Source organism: Embiotoca jacksoni, unplaced genomic scaffold (assembly GCF_022577435.1).
Source record: "Embiotoca jacksoni isolate LCO1_2020_lvr unplaced genomic scaffold, fEmbJac1.0.p SCAF_19, whole genome shotgun sequence".
Classification (NCBI taxonomy): domain Eukaryota; kingdom Metazoa; phylum Chordata; class Actinopteri; family Embiotocidae; genus Embiotoca; species Embiotoca jacksoni.
The window spans coordinates 3,447,286-3,472,307 of record NW_027185329.1 but is presented as its reverse complement, the minus strand read 5'-3'; the positions used below and the strand labels follow the sequence as shown (position 1 = coordinate 3,472,307).

Below are 25,022 nucleotides of genomic sequence, written 5' to 3'. Positions count from 1 at the left end.
CATAAACTCTTGATCTTGTTTTGTTTTCAGTGTTCTGCATGTTTTCAGTAAAGGTGGAACCCTGAAAAAGGAATTTCAGAGAATATATTTCCCTGCAGAAGTCGAGGGCTGTCAGGGACTGATGTCACTTTTTTCCAGATTGTTCCACATGTGTTGCATCACTACAGTCCAGATGTTGGTAATCCTGATTGTTTATTCCTTTAAAAAAAAAAAAAAAAAAAAAAAAAGTGCTATGACTTTATTCAGAAAAATCTTTGGACGCCATGTTCGGGGGAAAAACAGAACTCCGCATAATATTGTTTCAGTGGTTATAGGTGATTATGGGAAATGTTAAAAAAAAAAAAGCATTATTAATTATCTGTATTTGTAGTCACACAAAACCAGCAGTCAGAACAGTTTTATTTATTATTTTAGATTTTTCCATTTGAGAATGACAAATTTCCAATAGATGATTTTCTCAACATTGAAGGGAACAAAGTCTCTCATTACCCTTCATTTACCAACCTGAGTTTTTTTTTTTTTTTTTTTTTTCTTGCATGAACAGAAATGAATGAGAGCTCTAACAGTAAAAGCTGCTGCCGTCATTTCAGTCCTTTTTTCCACTGCTTTATGACGAGTTGTGGTGCCCAAAAATGGGTTGTTTCGCTTTGTTTTAACCTAAACTGGTTATTTTATTAACTTAACCTATCGGCTTTTAGCATTTCAAATCTGTTAACATCCCTGATGACCTTCCCAAAAATGCATTGCAAAACTAACAAAAAAAAACAAACAAAAAAATCTGTTGGGAGACCGTGACAAGTGGGATTTTTTTTGTGTGTGTGTGTGTGATTCCCTTGAGGAAAACTTTATCCCAGCAGGTCTGCATCACTGAAGGCTCCGTCTGCTGGAGGCTGTGGTGAGGCGTCCTCTACGGCGACCTTCGTCGGCTCTGTAGGGGTATTAGGATTGACCGGGTTGAAAGGTTTCCAGGGTTTGGACGGGCAGTGGAAAGGGTGGTCATTCACAGCATCTGCAGCTCCAGTGCCCGAGGCCACGTCGGGCGAGGCGGACGGTTTGGAGGCCGTGGTGTCTTCCTCAGATGAGTCTTCTTTGGTTGAAGAAGCCTTGGAGGGCGGTGGTGAGGGTGGATCTGAAGGTGCGCGGGTGGAGAGGTTCTCATCACGGTTCCTGAGTGGAGACCAGCCGGGAGGGCGGCGCCTGGAGTATGGCTGAAGAGAAGGTAAGCAACACGTACACTTGTGACTTGACATTTCCTCATTGCTACTGTTGTTTTTCTAACAGCTTCCTTGATACTTTCCAGTCCAGGTTCAGATCTGAAAACACCATTTTCAAACTTGAAGTGCGACCTTGGTTTTGAGGACTGACTTTGAAAAGGCAAAAGGTAAAAAGTTGGTATAAACTTGCCAGTAGCCAAATATTTAAGGTGACGTTGTCCTTTTCTTATACAGTCTATACAGTGCTTGGTTGCAAATGTTTCGCCAAAACATGTTTCGACACCAATTTGTCAGAGGTTTTTTTGAAGGCAGCCCCTCGTGGCCGTCCGTGGTATTGCTCTTTGAGGCGCTTACATTTTTTTTTTTAGACCAGTTCGTTTTCTCTCTATAATATTGTAAGGTCTTCATCCAACCATTGAAAGTGCCCCAAGATCACATTACTTCATTATTTGGCACCATATGAATAAAATTGATTGTCACTGAATCACTTTAAAAGGAGAAGAGCACGCAGTACTACATTATTACACAAAGATAAGGAAGACTTTAGAAAAATCATAAAACATCAGAGCTACGTATCAGACTTTAAGATAGCAGTGATCCCTGTCCTGCTCTTTGTATTTCTAAAACAGGCAAAATGCTGACTCATGTTTTTGAAAAGTGGGTCTCACCGTGACAGGCAGTGGACCGTCTTCACACTCTATCTGGGCCTCTGGGACTTCAAATCTCCACGGTGCAACATCCACGGTGGCGTTACAGTTACAAAACTCCTGCAACACACAAAATACAACACAACACGCAAAACACACAATGAGGAACACACCGAGTTAAAAATAATTTTTTTTAAAAAAGCCAGGAAACGATGTGTTTTGACTTGATTTTTTACCACGATCTGTTCATCGTGGACACACAGCTCGTTGAGGTCTTTGTGGTCGGCTTTGGCGCAGGTGGTCTTCCTCATATCGAACCTCAGCTTGAACCTGAAACCTGCAACCACCTACAAGAATATACACACGCATGTATGTTGAGAAGAAATGAAGGTTTTCGACATTATTCTCCCCGTTTCCTCTCCCCTCGCCAGCGTACCTGTCTGGTGGCGAGGCCGACGGTGTGCAGGGAGAACAGGTGAGTAGAGTCGGACATGGCGTTGTACTTGGAGATGGCGGCAGAAAGAGGAACCTTAATGTCCTCCGAGGTGTCATCGATCTCCTCAGGGCAGCCCAAACACGAAGTTCTCACTGGGATGACGTAATCGTCTGGAGAGGAGAAAGGTCATGAAAAAGTAGGACTGAAATAGAGATGAGGTCGGAGGGCAGAGAAAGGTGGAGGTGGCAGATAGCTGGATAGCTAGAAAAATTAAGTATAAAACCTGATGAATATATAGCTCAATCTTATATTTCAACTAATCTAAGAAAAACTAAGGAAAAGTCAAGTTTATTTCTGAAGTAAGAAGAGCGCTGATGCTGCATTCAGCCTGTTTATGTAACCTTTTTGAACCCCTCGTTTCACACCACATCATTTTTATTTCTTCAGGGCCAGACCCCACCGACGCAGTCAAATGCTATTTTAATATGCAAAGATATTTCCTAAACTGAGCCTTTAAAAGTTGCAAAGAGTTTTCAGCCGCCGTGGGGCTGATTAGGCAAACAGATTAAAGTCTAGAAGGCCCCACTGCCTTTTATGGTGTTATAAGTTAATATTGTGTTTGTCCTATTTGCAGATAGTGTTGGCGTATTACACAACCAGCCGGCCTCTGCGTTGTGATGGAGACCGCTCTCGGCGAGTAAACGAATGACTTTTGATACCGAATTCGAAGTTTCTTCTCGACTGAGAGCAAACAGCTGTTAATGTTGGCTTTGTAGCGATAGTTGAAAAGGCATCTGACAGTATAACATTACCTACAGTGTTAATATAGCTATCGACCAATTTTATGCAGCAAACAAATCAACCGTTCTTGGCTAGTTTGGACAATTCAAAATGGATCTTTAGCTGCAGCTAATGACAACACGAACCATGCCAAAAACAGATGGTATCGATTTAAGGTTTTGTGTCTGTTTTCTTGCTCCTATAGTGTTGCTCAAAACGGAGATAAGCAAGCTATAACGTCAACTTTAGGCTTAAGTGATCGATGACTGGGTCCAAAAAAAATCTATAGTTACAATCATCAGTTATATATAAAAAAGAAAAAAGAAAAGCAGGGAAAGAACATTTTAAATTAGACTAAACTGAAAATCTGAGAGCCGGACTGATGACAGACTGACTGGATGCTCTACGCTGACTCACTATCGCCCCCTCAGGGTGAACGTGGTATTACAAGAGGTTCATTTTTACACATTGCACCTTCAAATAAATTTCTGTTAAAGTCAATCTATCGAATAGAATGAGGTGACACAATGGTGATTGAACCTGTGGCCCACTTCATTTGCAGTATTACAAACTGCTAGTGACGAGGTTGTTGCATCACAGAGGGTAGGCGGAGCTAACGCAACAGGCTCACTCTTTAATTGGTGATCTCAAATTGTTATGGCGGTTTAGACTGACTGATGTCATAAAGGCAACACTGATCTCTGGGAAGTGAAGTCCGAAAACACAGCTGTAATGACGGTGTATCACCAGAGGAGCCGCTAAAGACAACAAAACAAAAAAAAAAATCTATGGGACTGCTCCTTTTAAAGTTTTAAAAGTTCATTCACTCACCCAGCAGGCAATCCACCTGTTTGGTGTCAGCGTCCATCTCGGTCATGTGGACCGTGGCGTTGCAGGAAAACGGTGCCTTGAAGAAACAACAAATGTTGAAGTGCAGCAGTTTTATGCCCAATTAAGCTTTTTTTTTTTTATTTTATTTTTTAACATATTTTTCATTTTATTTCATTTTTGTTACCCGGTGTCCAAATGGCAAATAGTCACAGTCTGTCCAGTGTTTGTTGCTCCCTGCTGGACAGACACTCCTCCTGCTGGTGAACTGCAGCGAATACACCGAGTCTGAGCCGTTCTCTGACTGGAGACACACACACACACACACACACACACACACACACACACACACACACACACACACACACACACACACAAAATCAGTGTGCACCAGAGTTCAGAAGGTCACATCAGGTTTTCCTAGAATTTCCCTCCAGTGCTGAAGAGTGCAGACTTTCAAAGGAGCAACAGCCGCTAGATAAGTTCTTAATCTTTAACACAATAATTCAACAAATGCAGATTTATTTACACATTAAAAAAAAATGCCTTTGAAATAGTGACAAGTTATCACAAATTTTGTGCAACTTTATTTCAGACTTACCATTTTCAATTTATGCTCTACATTTCTACACACATTTATCAGACAAGTAGTGACTAATGTATTAATATTAAGGAATTTAAACATGAAATAAATCTGTAAAATCGTGTGCATTGTATGTTCAATGAACTCTTGCAGCAGTCAGGAATAAAAAAAAAAAAGCAGATTAAAACTTAATTTCTGCATGATTTGTAGTGACTGTTTTGAACTGTCTCTGAACGGACTCTATTTATGTCAATTATTTCTGCATATTATGTCCCTTTTCACAGCTGTATGGAGTAGTTCAACCGGCAAACGGATACACTATATGTACAATTGTGCATGTATGTTTGCAGAAGACAATTCAAATAAATATTGAAAGTTGAAGAAGGCTACATGAAATTAGAAACCCGGCTCTGGTCTTTGCTGTGAGATAAAGCAGGTGAAGTGAATACACAGGGAGTCACATAATTCTGTACCTTGCTGGCTGCCAGTATCTGAAAGAGGGCCAGCTTGTGTCCGGTGCTCATCCCCTTGTTGAACTTGCTCACGGCGCTGTTGACGGCCTTCTCTACAGACGGGTCGTCACAGAAGATGAGGACGCCGGGCTGGACATCCACTGCATCCTGGGAGAGAAGAAGAAAAAGAGACGGCTGACTACAAACCCTCTGTAATGGTATTGGAATAAATTAAAGGGGCTGTGAGATGATTAACAAGGGCGGATCAAAATATGTATTTTTTTTCATTCAGGGAAAAACACTTTTTGGTTATAAAGATCAGGACAGTAACTGAAGTACTGTGCTATAAAACGGAGCACTTAAAGGATCTGTGTGAACGATTTAGCAGCAGAAATCAAATATAATATTCATAATTATGTTTTAATTAGTGTATAATGCCCTGAAACTAAGAATTATTGTGTTTTTGTTACCTATGAATGAGCCCTTCATATCTACACAGGGAATTCGACCGGGACTTTGCAGTTTTTCTAGACTTTCACTGACTCTCTTAGAGGGTGACGCACAGGCTGTTGACTTGGTTGCAATCTGCTACCTCACCACTAGATGCCACTATATCCTGCTCACTGCTCCTTTAAAGTTCACTGCTGTTCATGGTAACAACTGAATGTGACTCAGATGAGTGTTTCTACATATTTCTTTTTTTATCAACACAGATCTTCTCTGAAAAGAACGATATTCCTCGAGACTGAAGAAAGGAAATCAAACAGAAACTATAAAAATGAAGCGCACATGTCCTGCTTTGACGATAGCCGTCACCTAATACTTTCATATTTGATGCTTTTAGCTGATAATACATAATCATACATCTGTATTTACATTTTTAAATGTAGGGCCATGGCTGATCCTGATAACTGCCGTATAAATAAGGTGCATAATCCTTTTTTTCATGATAGTGATTTCGCTATATCGTTTTATCTGACCTCTTCCAGCCTGGAAGTCTTTGAGACGAGGACGTATCTGTTACAAAAACTCAAGCGATGCCATTTTTTTTTAAAGGTTGCCAAGCGTTAGACATTCACTTGAGAGGTCACCCGGTTCTGCTATCACTAAAATAGATGTAACATCTGATGTGCTTCATTTCTGCTGCATTGAATTTGGTAAAGTTGCAGTTGAGAATTTGTTTGAACAGTTTCAGTGACATCAGAGTTTGCTGACTTAAAGCTGTTATTTACTCTATTTTATAGTTAAAGATGGAAGTAAAAAAAAAAAAAAAAAAAAATTTTGACAGGAGTTTTTCAGATCTAACTCCGGCATGGTGAGAAGAATAAGGATATATTTATGTTTATATCTGTTTTCCATGTGCCAAGGTAGATCATTTTGGTTTCACAGTTTTCTAGCTGAGTAAATTTGGGAATCTTTTTAAGGTGGAAGTTACAAAAAATAGCCAAAGGTTTAGTAAATGATCTGAACTCTTCCTCCACCGCTGCTTGTGGCCCTCAGCAGCCAAATAGTTCATAGTACCATCTAAGTTTTAGTGCCTGAAAACCAGGTATAGTTTCTGGTACTTTCTCCTTACCTGCCCGAAGACCGAGCTGTGGAGGCACAGCAGGCCCAGCACACACAGCCCCACTCCACTCCTCATCGTCTGATCCTGGTGGATGTTCGGCTCTGTTCTGATACATGAGGCATAGAAAAGGCAAATATCACTCTTCTTCACACTTTCAGCCACAGTTCACTGCATTTTAAGGTCCAAAGTGACTTTTTTTTTTTTTTTTTTTTTTTAACCCTTGCAGTATTGATGGGATCAATCACAGACTTTCCTATCTGTGGCTGAAAAATAAGCGTGGTCGGCATTTTTCAAGCTTTTCAAAGAAAATTTGAATAATTATGGACTTCTGCTTACAGTTCCTGGAGGTGAAGGCCTGCTGTCGATCCTGCCGGGCTCCGAGAGGAAAAAAAACTCGACTCCTCTCCACACTGAAGTTCTCCTGAAAATGTAGGTTGCAATCCTGAGAAAGAGGATGACACACAGATAGACACATACACAGAGGACAGGAGGGCACAGCAGGCACGCACACACACACACATTAATGCTCACAACGCTCAGTCGGTAAAAGGAGAGTAAATGTTTGCTCTTTTGTTTGCCCTCCTACCTGTTGAGTCAATACAGCCGGTATCAGAGAGACAAAGAGAGCATGAAAGGAGACATAACTCGCTTTATTATGATTAAGACGCTGTGACATGGACGCACACAAATACACTTTAAACAACACAAAGTAGAGTTGATTGGCTTTGAGCTTGCGGTAGCAGAAGTGTCCCCGCTGTATGTGGTTAGGGGCCACTTTGGTGTGATCAGGTTTGTGTGTGTGTGTGTGTGTGTTTTAGCGGGTACTTTGTCCCCGTCGACCTTTGGCCCAAACCACTCTGATTTCCTCACTGCTCGTCCGTGAAACGAGGTGAAACGTGCTCAGATGTTACACGCCACATACAGTACATGTATCATGGTGTTGGCTTTGTGCATTTACAGCGATGCAACAAGTTCACCGCCCAACGGATACACATGTACAGTGGTGTGAAAAAGTGTTTGCCCCCTTCCTGATTTCTTTTTTTTTTTTGCATGTCTGTCACTTAAATGTTTCAGATCAAACAAATTTAAATATTAGTCAAAGATAACAAGTAAACACAAAATGCAGTTTTTAAATGAAGGTTTTTATTATTAAGGGAGGGAAAAAAAAATCCAAACCCACATGGCCCTGTGTGAAAAAGTGTTTGCCCCCTAAACCTAATAACTGGTTGGACCACCCTCAGCAGCAACAACTGCAATCAAGCGTTTGCGATAACTTGCAATGAGTCTTTTCCAGCTGTGGAGGAATTTTGGCCGACTCATCTTTACAGAGTTGTTGTAATTCAGCCACATTGGAGGGTTTTCCAGCACCAACCTCCTTTTTAAGGTCATGACACAGCATCTCAATAGGATTCAGGTCAGGACTTTGACTAGGTCACTCCAAAGTCTTCATTTTGTTTTTCTTCATCCATTCAGAGGTGGACTTGCTGGTGTGTTTTGGATCATTGTCCTGCTGCAGAACCCAAGTCGGCTTCAGCTTGAGGTCACGAACAGATGGCCGGACATTCTCCTTCAGGATGTTTTGGTAGACGGTAGAATTCATGGTTCCATTTATCACAGCAAGTCTTCCAGGTCCTGAAGCAGCAAAACAGCCCCAGACCATCACACTACCACCACCATATTTTACTGTTGGTATGATGTTCTTGTTCTGAAATGCGGTGTTACTTTTACGCCAGATGTAACGGGACACACACCTTCCAAAAAGTTCAACTTTTGTCTCGTCAGTCCACAGAGTATTTTCCCAAAAGTCTTGGGGATCATCAAGATGTTTTCTGGCAAAAATGAGACGAGCCTTAATGTTCTTTTTGCTCAGCGGTGGTTTTCGTCTTGGGACTCTGCCATGCAGCCATTTTAGCCCGGTCTCTTTCTTATGTTGGAGTTATGAACACTGACCTTAACTGAGGCAAGTGAGGCCTGCAGTTCTTTGGATGTTGTCGTGGGGTCTTTTGTGACCTCTCGGATGAGTCGTCGCTGCGCTCTTGGGGTAATTTTGGTCGGCCGGCCACTCCTGGGAAGGTTCACCACTGTTCCATGTTTTCTCCATTTGTGGATAATGGCTCTCACTGTGGTTCTCTGGAGTCCCAAAGCTTTAGAAATGGCTTTATAACCTTTTCCAGACTGATCGATCTCAATTACTTTCTTTCTCATTTGTTCCTGAATTTCTTTGGATCTCGGCATGACGTCTATCTTTTGAGGATCTTTTGGTCTACTTCACTTTGTCAGGCAGGTCCTATTGAAGTGATTTCTTGATTGAGAACAGGTGTGGCAGTAATCAGGCCTGGGTGTGGCTGGAGAAATTGAACTCAGGCAAACACTTTTTCACACCACTGTATATTGTTTGTTGTTGTTCTAAACTCTAATGTAACATGTCAATCTATCATTCCATGATTCGAGCTGATTTTCATCACTTTAGATGTACATTTGTGAATTTGAGCTGGAGATGATTTTCTAGTGCGTTTCGTTGCTGCCAGTAATGAGCTCTCATAAAGTCAGAGATGTCATTCAGCCCCTGAGAGGTTCCACTGTTTGTCCGTTAAGCTGTTTTTTTTTTTTACCATCAGATGCGTCAGTGCTGAGCAGCGGCAGCGGTGGCCTTCGTCCTGCCTCCTGTGACTCTTCATTTCCTCTGCATGCTTCATTTAGGTGTTTTAAGTGTTAAACAGTTTCACATTAACCACAGCAGTTATACTGCAGCTCTACTCTACTGCCATCGCTCTGTTATATTACAGCTATGAGGCCAAAGGCTCACACAGGTGTTTGGTCTCTTCTCTTCCTGGCTGCTTTTGTTCCAGGTGAGTTTGAAAATATTAATTTTTCATTTTACCCTCCTCTGAAAATTAACTCTGAACTCGCTCGACAGGTTGTTCTGTTTTTCCTCTAATTCAAACATTTCAGTAGACTTTTCACTGAGCGGTGTTGGAGGTTTCCACACCTTTACCAAAGTGTTTATTTCACACAAAAATTAAACAAACTGAAAGGAGATGCAGCTTTTTGATTTTATTTATTCCGCTATATGAAAAAGCTGAATGTTTTTTCCCTCCTGAAACTTTTACACCACAGATCTAAACTTACGTGATGCCCTGCAGCATCAACTCAACTCTGCTGTTTTCATTTCTCTTCAAAGACTCATATTTCCTTCTAACTGTTGTATATAGTGTCCCTGCTGTGTCACGGTTTGGTTTTAAAGATGACATTTACACATGAGGCTGTTCTAGTTTCCTCTCCCACAGTGACTCGCAGTTGTCGTCTTTCTCACCCTGTGGTTTTGGTATAATCATGAGCAGAAACATTTCTCATGCAGCAGGGCACTATGTCCACTGCATTCACTAACCAATGCCAAAATATGCTGATGATGAGAAACATTCAGTAAAACATATGTTTTATTTTATTATCTGCTATTATTTCACATCTGTTATTATGATGCTGATTAAGACAGCCTTGTTTTTCATAATATAACTGCAGATCCACATTTTTAGTAATTACTTGAGACCAAAAATGTTTTCCATTAATTGGCTCCACTTTTCACAACATTTTCTTTCCACGATTCTTTCAAACCTTCGTCTCTTTTACCAATGTGCAGGGGCCTCCGAAACCTCCCGACTCACTGAGTATTACTTAGTTGAACATAACTTTTAGAGGACTTTGTGACTCTAAGTTGGAAAACAATATCAACTAAGGCTCCTTGTATATTTTATTTAATGTTTTGGCCTCAACTTTTGTTAAAATCCATTCTGTCCTGTTCTTAGTTTTCAGTGCAGTCACTGACAGACTGAGACTAGTTGGACCGATCCAGCCAACAGGCCTGTTTCTGGGTCTCTGGACAAATTGCAGTGTGCACTGCACTTAATGGGAACTTATAGTGGGAGATCAATACAGTGGACCCACTATGATTTCTCTCTACAGGGCTCCTTACCATGTTAATCTGACCATAAGTTGTATTTGCACTGAACAGAACTGAGCGCTGTTTGATGCCATAAAGCAAACTGCAGTCTTCCCAACAAATCTGTTGCGATTTCAAAATTGCCAGTGCTGACGATGTATTGATTTATGAGCAGTAAAAAAACAACAGTGAGAGCAACTTGTCTCCTCCTCCAGCAGGTGTCCACCTCCGGAGAGATGGGAGCTCCATCCGGCCGGCTTCAAACTCCAGGCTGCCGCCTGAGGCTCTGATCCGCCGGCCAGTCCTGCAACCCTGTGAGGCAACTCCTCCAACAGGTGCACACCAACACAAAACTTTTACTTATTCATTATAAACATATCATCTCCTTTGTAGCCCACCTGCTGCAAAAAAAAAAATTCCCAAAGATGTTGAAGCAACAGCAGAAGTAGAAGTCGGATGAGAAGGAGCTGCGGTAAAAACAGTTCATTCAAAACGTAAGAAAATGAATGTAGACGGCTGTCGGCCGACTTTGAGTAGTTTTTTTGAACATCTTTGACACCGAGTCAATGAAAACTCATCAATGTGTTCCACAACTTAAAGGCTATAAGAGCTGTTGCAGAAGCTGAGGCAGGTTTGATCAATAATTCATAGAGAGTGCTGTGAGATTTGACACCAGTCTTTGTAATGTTTGAGATTCAGAAGGAGTAAATGGAACTTTTTAGCACTTAGATAAAGTTTTATAACTCACATATTACTCATATTTGGGTCATCATTATTTATAAGATGTTACATAAACCTGAAATATATTCTGTTATAATTGATAGTGGCAGGAGCTCCATCTTTATTATGCCCAGCTCATTCAAGGTAAAACAAAGAAGGGAGCTCCACGCAGCAACAGTTAATCAATTTATTAATTTTAACTCAAGATATGTGAAACAGAAGTCAAGTAAGTGCTGACCTTGAACTAAATTTGACATAACTCAGGATACGTGCAACACAGTCATTCAATTCAGTTTTAGTTCTTGTGCAAAAATATAACATGGAGCCAAAACACTTTACAAACACAAAGAACAACAGTGTTAAAATGTGATTAGGAAATATTAAACACAATTTTTTTTACAGCTAGTTGTTGGTGGAGTCAATGATTCAGACCTGAAGAGGGCAGCAGTTGTAGCCTCCATCTGCAAAGAATGAAACGTACATTAAATATTCAGAAAATCACAATAACAACTCACATTACTCAAGAATAAAGCTACATATATTCCACTAAGGTTCATTCATTACTAAGTCAGCGTCTGCACAACAATTTGTTTATTTGCTTTTCTCCTCAACAACGTTTACAGCTGCGTTTTAAAATAGTGAGCAAAGAAGAAATTTAAAGTCACAGAGCGTATCCTTTAATTTTGCACACAACCGCTGAGAGAGAACAAAATCAAACAAGACAGTTTAAAAAAATTAAATAATATAAAAGGAAAAACTGGGAGATTTAATATAATTTTGCACACTCCTGTCCGAACCTCTCGTTGCATTTGGGATTTGTGTCTTTTTTATGTGCAGGAACGTACACGTTAAATAACCCCGGTGGGAGAACCTGCATCAGAGCCACCATGGGAGTCGAGTACGTTGTCATCGAAAACAAGGTCAGAGGCTGCGACTGACTCAGCGCTCCGGGTGTCTGCATCTGTCAGCCTTGTTAATTGTGAAAAAAGGACCCTGAATGTTTGCCTGTAAATTTCTGGTGTGTCAGCATTTATTTTTTTTGTGTGTGTTTTTGTTTCCTGGTCTCTTTGTGGTGTCGCCGTTCAAACTGTACAAATTGAAAACTACGATCGGCTTTCATTTCTGATGAAAAACAAGCCGTGATTCATTTTGTTTGCATCTTTTGTGCAGATTTAGAGCACAAATCAAAAAAGACAAAGAGGACAAGGCTGCGACTTGTGATATGAATCGATATTTCTCTCCTGTGTGCATTCAGAAGACCTGGTACTTCAATCTGGACCCGAACAGGGTCAGAACCGACGGCTCCTGCGGTGAAGAAGCTGCTGTTCTCGCGCTCGCGCTGCCGGGCAAACCTGCCAGTCTGCAGTTCACCTTCAGAAAGGTATTAAACAACATGCTGCACGTATTCATGTCGGTGTTGGTTTTCTGTAGATGCTCTGGTTTCGTTCAAGGTCTCGCCATGTGCAGGTTTGTCCATTCTTGAGTTAAGGCCACAAACATGTTTTTGTGTGAGGTCGCAGTGACCTTTGACCTTTTGACTGCCAAAATCAAATCAGTTCATCTACAAATGCACAAAGGCAGAATAGGACACACTGCATTAACTGATCACCCGACTAATTACAGTTGAAGTTAAAATAGTTTCCAGCCATTCTAGAAAATAACAAAGATGAAGCTTACAGGGTTTCTTCCTCTACAGCTAGTAGATAAAAAAAAAACAAAAAAAAAAACGTTAAAATGTTTAACTGTTCAGATCATCACATGATTGGAAATTAAACAATGTCAAGACAAAAAAAAGTGGCATTTTGCTTTTAAGGAAACATTTAATTTAACACCAACAAAAACTGTGTTTAAGTCGTAAGAAGAGAGTTGACTCGCTCGGATTATTTCAGCTTCACATCTCGGTCAAAGTGTTCACAACAAATGATGAAATTATGTTGTTTTTTTCTTCTTTCTAAATCAGCACAAATTTCTCCATTTTTGTCCTCAGGAAAAGAATATTTTCTACGTCACCAATCTGACCGCTCACTTGTCTCCTCAACCCGTCTGCCAAGGATGCGCCCGTAAGAGCAGAACGACACGTCGCGAGATATGACAGATAACGTACACGGTTCTGATGTGGAGAAATCGACCTGTTCCCGTCTCCCATCGTCTCCCCAACAGATAAGAATTACTCGGGTTCGACGGTCTATGAGAAGCTCTTCTCGGCAGCTGACGGTCAAAGCTTCATGTGCAAATCTGAGAATCTGCTTCTGACGTCGTCCGAGCTGAGGATCAAACTGGTTTCTCTGCAGATTCAGGCCTTCGACGTTCAGGAAGGAAAGTACGGAAAAGGTGACGGAGATGATCATTTGGTTTGAGAAGGCTGGAGATGATTTAAAAGGACACATTTATCTCTGCAACCCAAATTTATGTTTTAGATATTACTCCTTCGCTTTGATTAATCATTTTAATTTGAAAAATGTACACTGCTGACTCAGCACTTGCCACAATGTAAGCACGAGCACAAATGAATGAATATGAGCACCATTTTTGCAAAGTTTTTCATGCATAAAAACACATTTTCATGTCAGTTTATGTTGAATCGGATTTTGTTCCTGCTTTTTAAAACACTTTTAAAATATTTTAAAATCCACCAGTACTCTGTCAAGCGTCCCATTCACGCCAACACAGTTCAAAAAGGCAGAAATTTCAGTTGTCAAAAGCTGTGATACGTAACAAAAGATCATCACAGTGCATGTTTTCTATTAGGTTTGATTTCTCTCAGACCACTGAGTTTGTAGCAGGAAGTTGAGGCAGATAAAATAAACAAAACCTGACCGGTTTGTGACCTTTTTTTTTATTTTATTGCTCAGTACATTGTGAGCTACAAATTGTTTAAGGATGAGAGTTGTGCACAATAATAAAAGCAGTGAACCTACTTTGTAACTGCTAATCATCTCAAACTCTTCACGACAAAAAACGAATTTCCTTTGACACATTTTCTCCAGATTTGACTTGAATTTTGCTCCCGTCTCACATTTTAGGGGTGGAGTGTTGGGCTGATTTCAACAAGCGAGCCATCCCCATCATCGTTGTGGCCGTCGGTGTGGGTCTGATCCTCATCGCTGCACTGACCTGCCTGTTCGTCAAAGACCGTCGCGTACAAGGATATGAGAGCTTATGAGCTCGCTGTGAAAGCGGATGGAGATACACTTCATCTAAAATACTATTTCATCCTCACTGTTACACAAACATCTCTCCGTGTTTGACTTTATATTTCACAAATGAGTCTATTAATAACAAAGTGGTATTCTGATATTTAAACTTTAAGTGCAGAAAGTATTGTCTTATTTATTTATTTGAATAATCTTTCAGTATCTTATTTCATTGTTTATACAAATTTATTTGTGCCTGAATTTCAGTGACGTCTTGGCCTTCACATGTCTTTATTAAAATATGGTTTGAGTTTTGATTGATCAGTCGCTTTTGCCACACTGTTTGTTGTTGGCCTCTTTTACCAACTCCAGGCGAAAGAAATCTGACAGATAAAGATGATTATTTTTGATAACTTAATGTTTATTCTGCAGTAGTCCTGTCATTTTTTATTCATTCATTATTATTTATAGGCCTATTGTAATACAGTTGGATTCACTCCCAGTGTATTGATAGAGTTAAATACCTATTCCAACCACCTTTTTATTAAAAAAACAGTTTTTATTTTTTATTTTTAATTGGCAGTCAGTCACAGAACAGAAAACTTTTGATAATAATAATAATAATGATAATAAAATCAGTTTGAGAATTGCTGTATTCTTTTTTTTAAAGTTACTATTATTATTAATTCAAATAAATGTAAACGTTTTATTATCGCGTGTTGAATTTGTTTTGGTGGTACACCTCCAGTTTGACAGAGAAACGTCGCCCTCTGCTGGTGACCATTGAAAACTGCAGCTTCCCTCCCCCCGCCTCCCAATATCCTTCTTCCTCATTGGCTGTCGACACTACGAGTCCCCGCAAAGGTCATAAATACCATTAATACGTTTATTGAGCGTGGCAGAACTTTATGGCCCGACTGAAACAAGTGGAATTTCCCAATTATCGTTTGTTGGATTCGGTTGAATGTTTTCCAGCCGTCGACAAATGAACTAAATTATATATATAAACTTGGTAATTCAATTACCGCTTCGCTTTTTTTTTTTCTTCCCCCCCTCCCACCTCATCAGCTGGTCACTCGTTAGCCAGGCCTCACAAGCCGATAGCCATGACCGCGGTTATTCTGAGTTTCCCGACTCTGCAAGGTCTGAGGATTTTCACACAGTGAGTACGATCAACGCGTTTAATGTCTGAAACTGAAACCACCACTTCCGATATTTTAAACCCAGCTTTTTGAGTTTCGGCGTTAGCATCGAGCTATCGAGTTTGCATGCGAGCTCAGTGCGAAGTGATGGAAGATGAAATAAGATCAGATGAAGGTTAAATAAACGGACAGGTTTTTGTCTTTTATAAGTAAAGTTTCTAATAGCACTCAGAAAATACTCTGCAGAAGAAATGATCAAATCATAAAATGATCATAGGAAGGTTGTTTTTTTTAGGATTAAAAAATAAATACAGGTGCATTAATGTTCATTTTGCTGCTTTAGTTATTTAAGGTTGTGTTAGTTTAATCTTCATCATATGTTTGGGTTGTTTCTGACACGTGGAAACAAACGATGCATTTTTTTTTTTCAGTGACTCCCCAAGTGTTGTTTTTTTGTTTTTTTAATGGTTTAATTTCAATTTACCTTTAAAAAGTGTGTTTTTTTTTTTTCAAACCATAAATGAACTATTTCTCCTTCAAGGGAAAAAAAAAAAAAGCCAATTTGACGTCATCAAATTAGAAAATAACATGATTTTTACTGGACAGGAAAGTTATTAAAAGCTGTAAGAAGGAACTGAACCGGTCAGATAAATGTAGAAGTATAAAGTTGCATAATCGTAAAGAGTTCCTCTAATTTTTAATTAAGCAGAGTGTCTTCTTCTTCTTCTTCTTCTTCCTCCTCTTCGTCTCCTCAGGAAGCTGTCATGGAGCAGAAGAGGCGTGAGGCTCGTCTCCGGAGGTGACTCGAGCTGCGGATGTCGTCTCTCGGTCGCGCGGTTATCTGGCGTTAACGTTTGGTGCTGAAACCCACGTCGTTATTTTCTTCATCGATTAAGCGAACGACGATATATTTTGTAATACTTCTGAAAAGCGTGGAGATATTAAGGATGTCGTTTGTTTTGGTTTTGCCGCCTCCTCCCCCCAAAAGAAACGGTGAAAATTTAAATCCACACGCACGAGAAGCTGCAAGCAGAGAATATTTACCACGTAGATCACGATTAACTGATGATCAGAAACGTTAATGAATGAATGAATTCGGCTTTTTAAATGTCAGCTGGCGGGCGCACATTTAAAAAAAAAAAAAAGTTTTCCTGCTTTTGAACTGCTGTAGATTTTTAATTTTTAGAAAACGTTGCCAATGACTCTCCTGCGTCTTCTTCAGAGGTGGGACGGATAGAAAAGGTGCTGATCGCCAACCGAGGCGAGATCGCCTGCCGCGTGATGCGGACGGCCAAGAAGATGGGCGTGCGCTCGGTGGCGGTGTACAGCGACGCGGACAGACGCTCCATGCACGTCGCCATGGTGAGACGCCGTTCGTTTCAACGAACGCGGAGGAGAGACCGTCGGTCGGGCGGCCGAGCGCTCGTCTAACCCGCCTTTGCTCCCGTTTCTCGTTCTTTTTGTTTTCCCAGGCGGACGAAGCCTACCGCATCGGCCCCGCGCCCTCCCAGCAGAGTTACCTCTCCATGGAGAAAGTGCTGGAAGCGGCCAAGAACTCCGGATCACACGCGAGTCACCCGGCTACAAGAATAATCCCTTTTCATGCTTGTATGTATTTGATTTTTTTTTTTTGTCCTGATGTTCTTGATTCCTGCGTGCAGGCGGTCCATCCCGGCTACGGGTTTCTGTCTGAAAACACCGAGTTCGCGGAGGCGTGTAAACGGGACGGGATCATCTTCATCGGGCCTCCTTCCTCTGCCATCCGAGACATGGGCATCAAGAGGTGAAACGCGCAAACATACGTACTGATAATATCTCCGCTTGTCGTCTCATTACTACTTAAACAGTAAAGTTTTTTTTTTTGTTTGCGCTTTTCTGACTTTGTGTCTTTGCGGCGGCGTAAATTAGTGAAATTGATCTCGTACGTCACGTCGCTGAGACGTCATTTCCATCGTTTTGTTTCCTTTCGCAGCACATCCAAACGCATCATGGCAGCCGCCGGGGTGCCCATCATTGGCGGTTACCATGGTGAGGACCAATCAAATGAGCGGCTGCAAGCAGAGGCTGCCCGGATCGGATACCCCGTGATGATCAAGGCGGTCCGCGGAGGAGGAGGGAAGGTGGGAGGAAGAGGAAAAGCTGAAATGGCTTCAACAGAGCGGCTGCAGCGAACTTAAAGTAGCTTCCGTGTGTGGTTTTTTTTTATTTTTTAAATTTTTTTTAAGGGGATGCGCATGGCACGGTCGGACTCCGACTTCCTGGAGCAGTTGGAGTCGGCGAGACGAGAAGCCAAAAAGTCCTTCAACGACGACGTGATGCTGATTGAGAAGTTCGTGGAGGACCCCAGGTGAAGCTCGCCGTTAACCGGGCGGCTCCTCCGCCCGCGCCGTTTCACTTGTTTCTGTTCCTAAAAAAGCAGTTTTAAATTGCTCCCGCAGACACGTGGAGGTTCAGGTGTTTGGAGACGTGCACGGCAACGCCGTCTATCTGTTCGAGAGGGACTGCAGCGTCCAGAGGAGACATCAGAAGATCATCGAGGAAGCACCGGCGGTGAGCATTGTTGAATTAACACCGACCGAGAAAACACTTTTTTAAGTTGCTGTGAATATAGTCCGCAGCGTGAAACTGGAGCACTTGAACGTGTTTGCGTCCGCCGTTGAATCTCTCCGCTGTTTTTTTTTTTTCCTCATCGCCTCGGGCACCTTTTCAGCCCGGGATAAGCCCGGCGGTTCGGAGGAAGCTCGGCGAGGCGGCGGTCAAAGCAGCCAAAGCTGTGAACTACGTCGGCGCAGGTGAGACTCCAACACGCCTCGACGCGGCGACTCGCACGGAGAACACGCCGCGAAGTGACATCCTGTTGTTGGACTTCCCGTGCAGGCACAGTGGAGTTCATCATGGACGCCCAGCACAACTTCTACTTCATGGAGATGAACACCAGGCTGCAGGTGGAGCATCCCGTCTCCGAAATGATCACCGGAACCGACCTGGTGGAGTGGCAGCTCAGGGTGAGAGACCACGGTGCAATGAGGACTTGGTTTTTATTTTATTTTAATTTTTTTTTTTCCCAGTTTCTTTGACAGAAACTGATCGTGCTTTGTGATCATGCTCCTCCAGGTGGCAGCCGGGGAGCGCCTGCCTCTCCTCCAGGATGACATCGTCTTAAGGGGACACTCTTTCGAGGCTCGCATCTACGCCGAGGACCCAAACAACGACTTCCTCCCGGGGGCGGGGCCTCTGCTGCATCTCTCAACCCCGCCAGCAGACCGACACACGCGCATCGAGACGGGAGTCCGGGAAGGTGAGGAATGAACCGGGAGCAGTTTCACTTTCTTTCTGCATCAACACTTGATGTTTTTAAAAGGAATAAGGCCCTTTTTTTTTTTTTTTACTTTGAAAAAGCACTCAGAAACTGTAACAAATAGATGGATCAAATAAAATGTAAAAAATCCCGGGAGTCTAATGACGGTTTGGTTCCAGGGGACGAGGTGTCGGCTCATTATGACCCGATGATCGCCAAGCTCGTGGTGTGGGGGAAGGACCGCTCGGCCGCCTTGAAGAAACTACGCTACTGCTTGCGACAGTACAACGTAAGAAACGCGCCTTCAAATTATGCTTTTTGTTTTAATTATTCAAAAAAAAAACCTGCAATTCACGTTTCTGTGCTCTGCCTGTCTTTCGCCTCCTCTCCGTCCTCAGATCGTGGGACTGAACACCAACATAGACTTCTTGCTGAGTCTTTCCGGCCACCCGGCGTTCGAGGCGGGAAACGTGACGACCAGCTTCATCCCGCAGCACTACGCTGACCTCTTCCCCGCTCCGAAAGCTCCCTGCGGGGCGACGCTGTGCCAGGCGGCCCTCGGCCTGGTGCTGCAGGAGAGGCAGCACACGCGGCAGTTCACGCACACCTCCGCCGGTGAGAGGAGGACGTTGTCCACGCCGGGGAGGGACGATTTCAAACCCACATTTAAGCTGACAAACGTGCGCGTGTCTTCCAGATCCTTTCTCTCCTTTTGGCTCCAGCAACGGTTGGAGAAGCAACATCCAGTTTAACAGGAACATGACGCTGCAGCTGGGAGACAAAAGTAAGTCACGGATATGTTGTGACGCGTTACTGCCCCCTAGTGTTCAGTGAGGGAGGGACGGTAGAGACTCAAAGGAGAAGAAGCCACAAACCAGAAACCTGATCAACAGGATCAAAAGTCTCATCAGAGCTGAGAAGCATTTCTTCTTTTCAGTAGTTAAATGTATTTTTTTTTTTATTTCTAATAAATAAAAGACGGTCATCTTTACAGCTCCTGACTAAGGGGATCACAATTCTTTTCAGCCTGCAAAATCAGACAACTTTTATTACGGGTTTATTATCAATAATAACATTTTTGATGATTTAAGGTTACCAATTCACTCATTTTGTAGGATGTAAGATATTAAAAAAATGTCCAGTGAAATTGTATGAAATGGACCATGAAAATGTTATTGAAATTGAAAGTATTCAATTTAAAAAAAAAAAATCTTAAAAGCAGCTAATCCTCACATTTATGACAGATCTCAACAAAAATGACTTGAACTGTTAATGAATTATCCAAATTGTTGTCCGTTATCATTTCAGCACTGATTGAAGTGATATTTTGAATTTGAGTTAAAATTCCCTCTATTCCTTTCTAGCTGTTAGTAAAACCAGTAACCCAGAAAAACTCTTCTTTGCTTCAGTAAACATTTTAAATTGGCATCAGTGACTAACTGAACAGTTGCATTATTCTACATTAACAGCAGCATAATAAGAAAAACCTTCACAGATAATACACACGTTAGTGGATCAATTTGGTGTTTATATTTCCAGCATGAGGGTTAAATGGCTTTAAAGGTGCAGAACGAGGTGAACCGAGAGGGAGGAGGTAAATCTTGCTTTAAATAAGCTGCAGAAATGATATCATGTGTTCGTTTTAATTATCACGAGTACAGTCGGGGTAGACTCGTAACCGTGGCTCTGATTTATTTAATGACTGTTTGAATAATTAAGTAAAAGGTTGGTCTGGCCTGTGACACTTTATTAATGTAATCCTCTTCATTATTCAGTGTTTCTATTAAAAATGAGACTAAAAATAAGTCATCTTGAACTTGAGGCTTTTTCTTTTTTCTCCTTTGTGTTTAACTTCTACAAATCCTGAACCTTTTAAAAAAAATTAATATATATGTTTCCTCTTATCTGTGTCTCTAGAAGTCAACTTGGTCGTCATGTACAACAAAGATGGAAGCTACACTATGCAGGTGAGCTGGAAATAGAAATGTCTTTTTTGGTACTGCAATTTTTTTTAATTCATTTTAATTTATTTGAAAGAAGCAGATCTTGATTTGAAATCCACTAGCAGTAGGTTTTGTATTTTGTACAATACAAGTAGACCTCCAACTTTTTAAATATAATTAGTTCAAGAGATGTCGATGGTTGTCCCAAAATATTTATAACACCTTAAACCCGCTTTGCAGAACTTTGTCTCCCCCTTCTGCCAGTGAGCGTTACTACAAAAATATCGTTGACGTCACTGAAACTGTAAAACGGTGGATTAAAGAAATAGGAGGCGTCACAACCTCCACAACATGAGTCGCTGACCATCAGAGTTTCCGTTCGATAACCTGTGGAAAGTCTGGAAGAGACACTTTTAATTTGTTCATTTTATCCCAAAGCGAGTTGGCCTCGAGCTGAACCGGTAGTTTAGAAGTCTGGAAAATGTACATTCATCCAGCCAGTCAGTGTGGGAATGTCTCACCAGACACCAGATACAAGAACTTTATACCGTGAAATAGAGATTTATCTGGCAGTGGGAGATTTATTTTGTTAGTTCAGGCTCGTATGTAACAAATGTTCATTTATATGTACAAGTTCAGCATTTTAGATTTAACGACGTAACTTTTACATTTATTTATTTCTTTTCCGGAGACTTAGATGAGGGAGTCGATCCTGAACACGCGTCGCTCCTCCCACATAATAAAAACATCGACTTTCTTCCTTCAGGTCGGTGAGGAGGTGTTCCACGTGACGGGGGAGCTGGAGGTGGAAGACGGCGCTTCGTTCCTGCACTGTTCCGTTAACGGGCTGAAGTCCCGTCCCAAACTGGTGATAGTGGACAACACGGTGAACCTCTTCTCCACGGTACGTTTCCTCCTCTGCTGCCGACGACAGAAACGCGCCGCTCACTGTGAAGTTGTTGTTTTGTTTACCATTTGGACAGATTAGAAATTGATGTATTCCTTAAATTTAGAGAGGCAGAACTTCTGTCATGTTGTTCTCAGATTTATGTTTATTTTAGGTAACAATAAACAGAAATTTGTGATTTATTTTCTCTAGTTCTGTAAATTTGGTAATTTTTTTTAATTCAAGTTATTAAAATGAAGAAATAAACAATCACTTTAAAAAAAAAAAAAATTTTAAGGTTTGCAACCAACAGTCCACAAAGAGATTTAATTTGGCATCACAGGAGATAAAATAAAACATCAAATACACATTTCAAAATGTGAAACCAGAGAATATTTTGTACTTTCGGCTTGAAAAATGACTTCAACACATTTTTAAATGAAGTCTTAAACTCATAATAAATCACTTGTTAATTCAGTTCATTTTAAAAAGCACATTTATGCACAACACAAGTTCACCGGAGATTAATTTCAGACCTAATTTGGAAATGCCTTCGAGAATAACCATGTTTTTTAATCATAATTGGAAGAATGGTAGTTCATAACCGCTTCATTACAGATTATGTAAAAGCTTAAAATCCTCACTTTCTGCAATCATTTAAAAAAACCAAAAAACCCAACCTCTTCACCGGTCGCTGCACGAACGGTCTTTATTTCCGCTCTTCCATCGGGGGGGAAATGAAAACCTCTCCGTGCCTTCGCCGTCTGTCGGCTGTCACTTCACTCCGACGTGCTTCACGTCTCTCCTGCAGGAGGGCAGCTCGCAGGTGTCGGTTCCGGTGCCGAAGTATCTGGCTGGCGTGAGCGGGTCGGCCGCTCAGGGCGGCGCTGTGGCCCCCATGACTGGAACCATTGAGAAGGTGAGTGTGGACGTGAAGTTTCTGTCGTGACCAAGCAACGCGTTTATTTTTCTTCAGCCTGCAGTAGCAGCACGTCTCTTTTTTTTTTTTCTTTTTTTTTTTAAAGTTTATATATTAAACTACTTTCAATTCAATTCAACTTTTATTTTAAGTGTAAAATCACCATAAAACATGGTCCCAATACACTTTGCAAACACAAATTAAAAAAAATAAAAAAAACTAACCACAAGTTGTTATAATGTTTTTAAAATGAGTTTCAGCCGCTCTGACATCGTAAAGTTGAATCTGCAGTTTAGAAAACGGCTTAAAACTTCGGTCTTTCAGGGAAATTAGAGGACGGCTGACGGACTTTTGGACAGATGATTGTTCACTGTATGAACGGAGGTCTCCTGATGTGTAACGGTTACATGAAATGTATTTGTGGAAATTATGTAAACTGAGTTGATGGGGGGGGGAAATAACATGCCACGTAGCACAGCTGTTGTTTTATTCTCCAGGTTTGTAACTCTGTAAAAAAAAAAGTGCGTTATTGTTTACTTCCTGTGTGATGAGACTGAAGATGACCGAGGCATAAATTTAAAAAGAGAATTACAGCAATCGAAGCGAGAAGTAACGAAGACACGAGTTACGTCTGCTTTATTTTAATGTCTCATTATTTTGCTAATATTTACTCAAGAGTCTCCTCCGGCCGAACAAAAATCCGATAAAGGAGCCGTTTTGTGTTCAGGTGCTCGTGAAGGCCGGAGACCGAGTGGCCGCTGGAGACCCGCTGATGGTGATGATCGCCATGAAGATGGAGGTGAGCGACTCCTGCTGCTCCTCTTTTCTTTTTTTTGTTTTTCCTTTCTTTTCACCGACAGGTTCACGTCCTCCCCGCTGCGTTTTTAAAGACGCCGATTTATCCCTCGTTCTCGTCTCCGCAGCACACCATCCGGGCGCCCAAGTCCGGCCTCATCAAGAAGGTTTTCTTCACCGAGGGCTCTCAGGCTAATCGGCACGCCGCTCTGGTGGAACTGGAGGAGGAAGCGGAGGAGGAGGAGGTGGCGAAGGAGGAGTAGGGGGAGGAGTAGGAGGAGGAGGGGCGGCGGCGCAGCCAGTAAACAAAAACGATCAAACCCAGTGGAGGGGGAAGTGAGTCACGTTGTGGCTTCTTGCACTTAATCAATATTTCCTGAACTGCGAGTCGTCTGCTCGACCAGTTGGAGTCGGTCTGAAACGCACGAGACAAAAGTGGGCTGGGGTCAAAGGTCAAAAGCAGATGACGGTGATGTTAAATGTCAGCGGGCTGAAGAAGTGTTTTCCTAAATGTCTCTCGCGCACCGCTTCCTTTTCCACAGCAGAGTTTGGCCTTTTATGTTCATTTCAGAACTTGTGTATGTTTTTTTTTGGTTTTTGTTGTTTTTTTTTTTTCTTCTGCGTTTTGAAAGCGTCTCCTCTGTTTGTTTCTGTCGGTAAAAGAGCTGGTAAATCCCGGATCGTCCCTCTTCATGTGTGGACTTCTTTAAAAAAACGGGGTCGGCGTAGAAAAACACTTGGGGCAGAAGACGGTCGGATGGACGGTGAAAAATGTAATTACTAGCGTCTGTGGACCAGGAATAGTTCCTGATGACTGAGAGTCACGTGACTTTAAAATGAAACGCAAGGGGATGAGAATGAATATTTTAAAGAGCAGTGCAGGCTGTGTCACGGAGCTCAGTGGCCTTTCTCAAATCACCAAAACTGGATGTGAAGGTTTTCTTGGGATGGGAATGTATTTTGTATTTGGGTTTGTTCAACAACTGACTCCAAACTCCCTTATTTACACCAGGATTGTTTCCTCGTCACAATAAGAAGCAGGAATCTGGTTTGACCTCGTGTGTCGTCCCGCTGAGGAGCAGCAGCAGTTTGAATCAAACACTCCGCAGTCATTTATTTGCTCAGATACCCAGTTAAGTCACGTTTGCGTCATTATTACGCCCAGATTTATTCCTGGGTTTAAAATGACGGAAGAAAGCTGAGCTGTCGGTCACGGAGAGCTTTTAGTAGTCTTGATGGTTTCTTCTGTGTGAATCCACCGTCAGTCAGCGTGATGTTCTTCTTACTAACCGGTGTGCTCTGAGGCCTTGTAGACTAAAACTGTCACCTGTTTTATTTCCTGGATTGTTTGTAGATATATGAAAGATGATTTAAAAGAAAGAAACATTAATAAACTTTTTTTTTTTAAAAGTAGAAACAGCCCCTTGTCGTCCTTGATGCGCTTTGAAATATATATAACCTATAAGCATATTTTGGAAGACAGCATGGTGGTGCAGTGGTCGGTGGTGTTACCTCCTGGTCAGAAGGTTGCAGGTTCGATTCTTGCCCTCGACGTGGCTTTTCATCCAAGATGTTTCCAGGGCGAGTCTCAGCGGGAATTGAACCCGCTACCTTCAGACTGCAGACGACAACGCTGACCACTGCACCACCATCTTGCCTTCCAAACCCTGAACGAAAGTCATGCTTCTTTTCAAACTCTCAGGCTGACTACAGGAAGCATAAAGGAAGCTGAAGGTTCAGT

The 25,022-nt window shown here is 41.8% G+C and overlaps 3 protein-coding genes across 4 annotated transcripts; 2 read left to right on the top strand and 1 right to left on the bottom strand.

Moving 5' to 3' along the window:
- Window positions 1-179: 179 nt before the first annotated feature.
- Window positions 180-6,949, bottom strand: kng1 (kininogen 1). The gene is made up of 9 exons (XM_069153041.1): window positions 6,844-6,949; window positions 6,517-6,613; window positions 4,962-5,108; window positions 4,093-4,209; window positions 3,909-3,984; window positions 2,298-2,467; window positions 2,098-2,208; window positions 1,883-1,981; window positions 180-1,208 (listed from the first exon to the last, which is right to left on the bottom strand). The coding sequence occupies exons 2-9, from the start codon at window positions 6,580-6,582 to the stop codon at window positions 846-848; spliced, it is 1,149 nt and encodes a 382-aa protein (XP_069009142.1). The 5' UTR covers window positions 6,583-6,613; window positions 6,844-6,949; the 3' UTR covers window positions 180-845.
- Window positions 6,950-9,295: 2,346 nt separating this feature from the next.
- lamp3 (lysosomal associated membrane protein 3) lies at window positions 9,296-14,888 on the top strand. Its single transcript, XM_069153528.1, has 7 exons — window positions 9,296-9,356; window positions 10,663-10,779; window positions 12,002-12,084; window positions 12,420-12,545; window positions 13,152-13,224; window positions 13,325-13,495; window positions 14,188-14,888. The coding sequence occupies exons 1-7, from the start codon at window positions 9,296-9,298 to the stop codon at window positions 14,325-14,327; spliced, it is 771 nt and encodes a 256-aa protein (XP_069009629.1). The 3' UTR covers window positions 14,328-14,888.
- Window positions 14,889-15,273: 385 nt separating this feature from the next.
- On the top strand, window positions 15,274-24,691 carry mccc1 (methylcrotonyl-CoA carboxylase subunit). Of its 2 annotated transcripts, XM_069153037.1 has the most exons (19): window positions 15,275-15,460; window positions 16,196-16,239; window positions 16,663-16,802; window positions 16,913-17,008; window positions 17,102-17,223; window positions 17,413-17,560; window positions 17,666-17,787; window positions 17,879-17,990; window positions 18,151-18,232; window positions 18,318-18,445; window positions 18,555-18,738; window positions 18,918-19,027; window positions 19,137-19,353; window positions 19,436-19,522; window positions 20,656-20,705; window positions 21,448-21,585; window positions 22,379-22,486; window positions 23,214-23,285; window positions 23,410-24,691. In XM_069153037.1, the coding sequence occupies exons 1-19, from the start codon at window positions 15,405-15,407 to the stop codon at window positions 23,542-23,544; spliced, it is 2,151 nt and encodes a 716-aa protein (XP_069009138.1). In that variant the 5' UTR covers window positions 15,275-15,404; the 3' UTR covers window positions 23,545-24,691. The 2 variants fall into 2 exon arrangements, with proteins under 2 accessions (XP_069009137.1, XP_069009138.1); XM_069153036.1 differs by having other exon boundaries at window positions 15,274-15,460; window positions 16,913-17,223.
- The last annotated feature ends 331 nt before the right edge of the window (window positions 24,692-25,022 follow it).

What these genes read in the sequence shown, in the direction of transcription:
- kng1 (XM_069153041.1), bottom strand. Translation starts at nt 6,582, where the DNA reads ATGAGGAGTGGAGTGGGGCTGTGTGTGCTGGGCCTGCTGTGCCTCCAC. An exon ending in ACAGCTCGGTCTTCGGGCAG is followed by an intron (nt 5,109 to 6,516) that starts GTAAGGAGAAAG and finishes CTTCTCTCCCAG; the next exon opens with GATGCAGTGGATGTCCAGCC. An exon ending in ATTTGCCATTTGGACACCGG is followed by an intron (nt 3,985 to 4,092) that starts GTAACAAAAATG and finishes TGTTTCTTCAAG; the next exon opens with GCACCGTTTTCCTGCAACGC.
- lamp3 (XM_069153528.1), top strand. Translation starts at nt 9,296, where the DNA reads ATGAGGCCAAAGGCTCACACAGGTGTTTGGTCTCTTCTCTTCCTGGCT. An exon ending in CCTGGCTGCTTTTGTTCCAG is followed by an intron (nt 9,357 to 10,662) that starts GTGAGTTTGAAA and finishes CTCCTCCAGCAG; the next exon opens with GTGTCCACCTCCGGAGAGAT. An exon ending in TGAGGCAACTCCTCCAACAG is followed by an intron (nt 10,780 to 12,001) that starts GTGCACACCAAC and finishes TTTTATGTGCAG; the next exon opens with GAACGTACACGTTAAATAAC.
- mccc1 (XM_069153036.1), top strand. Translation starts at nt 15,405, where the DNA reads ATGACCGCGGTTATTCTGAGTTTCCCGACTCTGCAAGGTCTGAGGATT. An exon ending in TGGTGGAGTGGCAGCTCAGG is followed by an intron (nt 18,446 to 18,554) that starts GTGAGAGACCAC and finishes ATGCTCCTCCAG; the next exon opens with GTGGCAGCCGGGGAGCGCCT. An exon ending in GTTCACGCACACCTCCGCCG is followed by an intron (nt 19,354 to 19,435) that starts GTGAGAGGAGGA and finishes CGTGTCTTCCAG; the next exon opens with ATCCTTTCTCTCCTTTTGGC.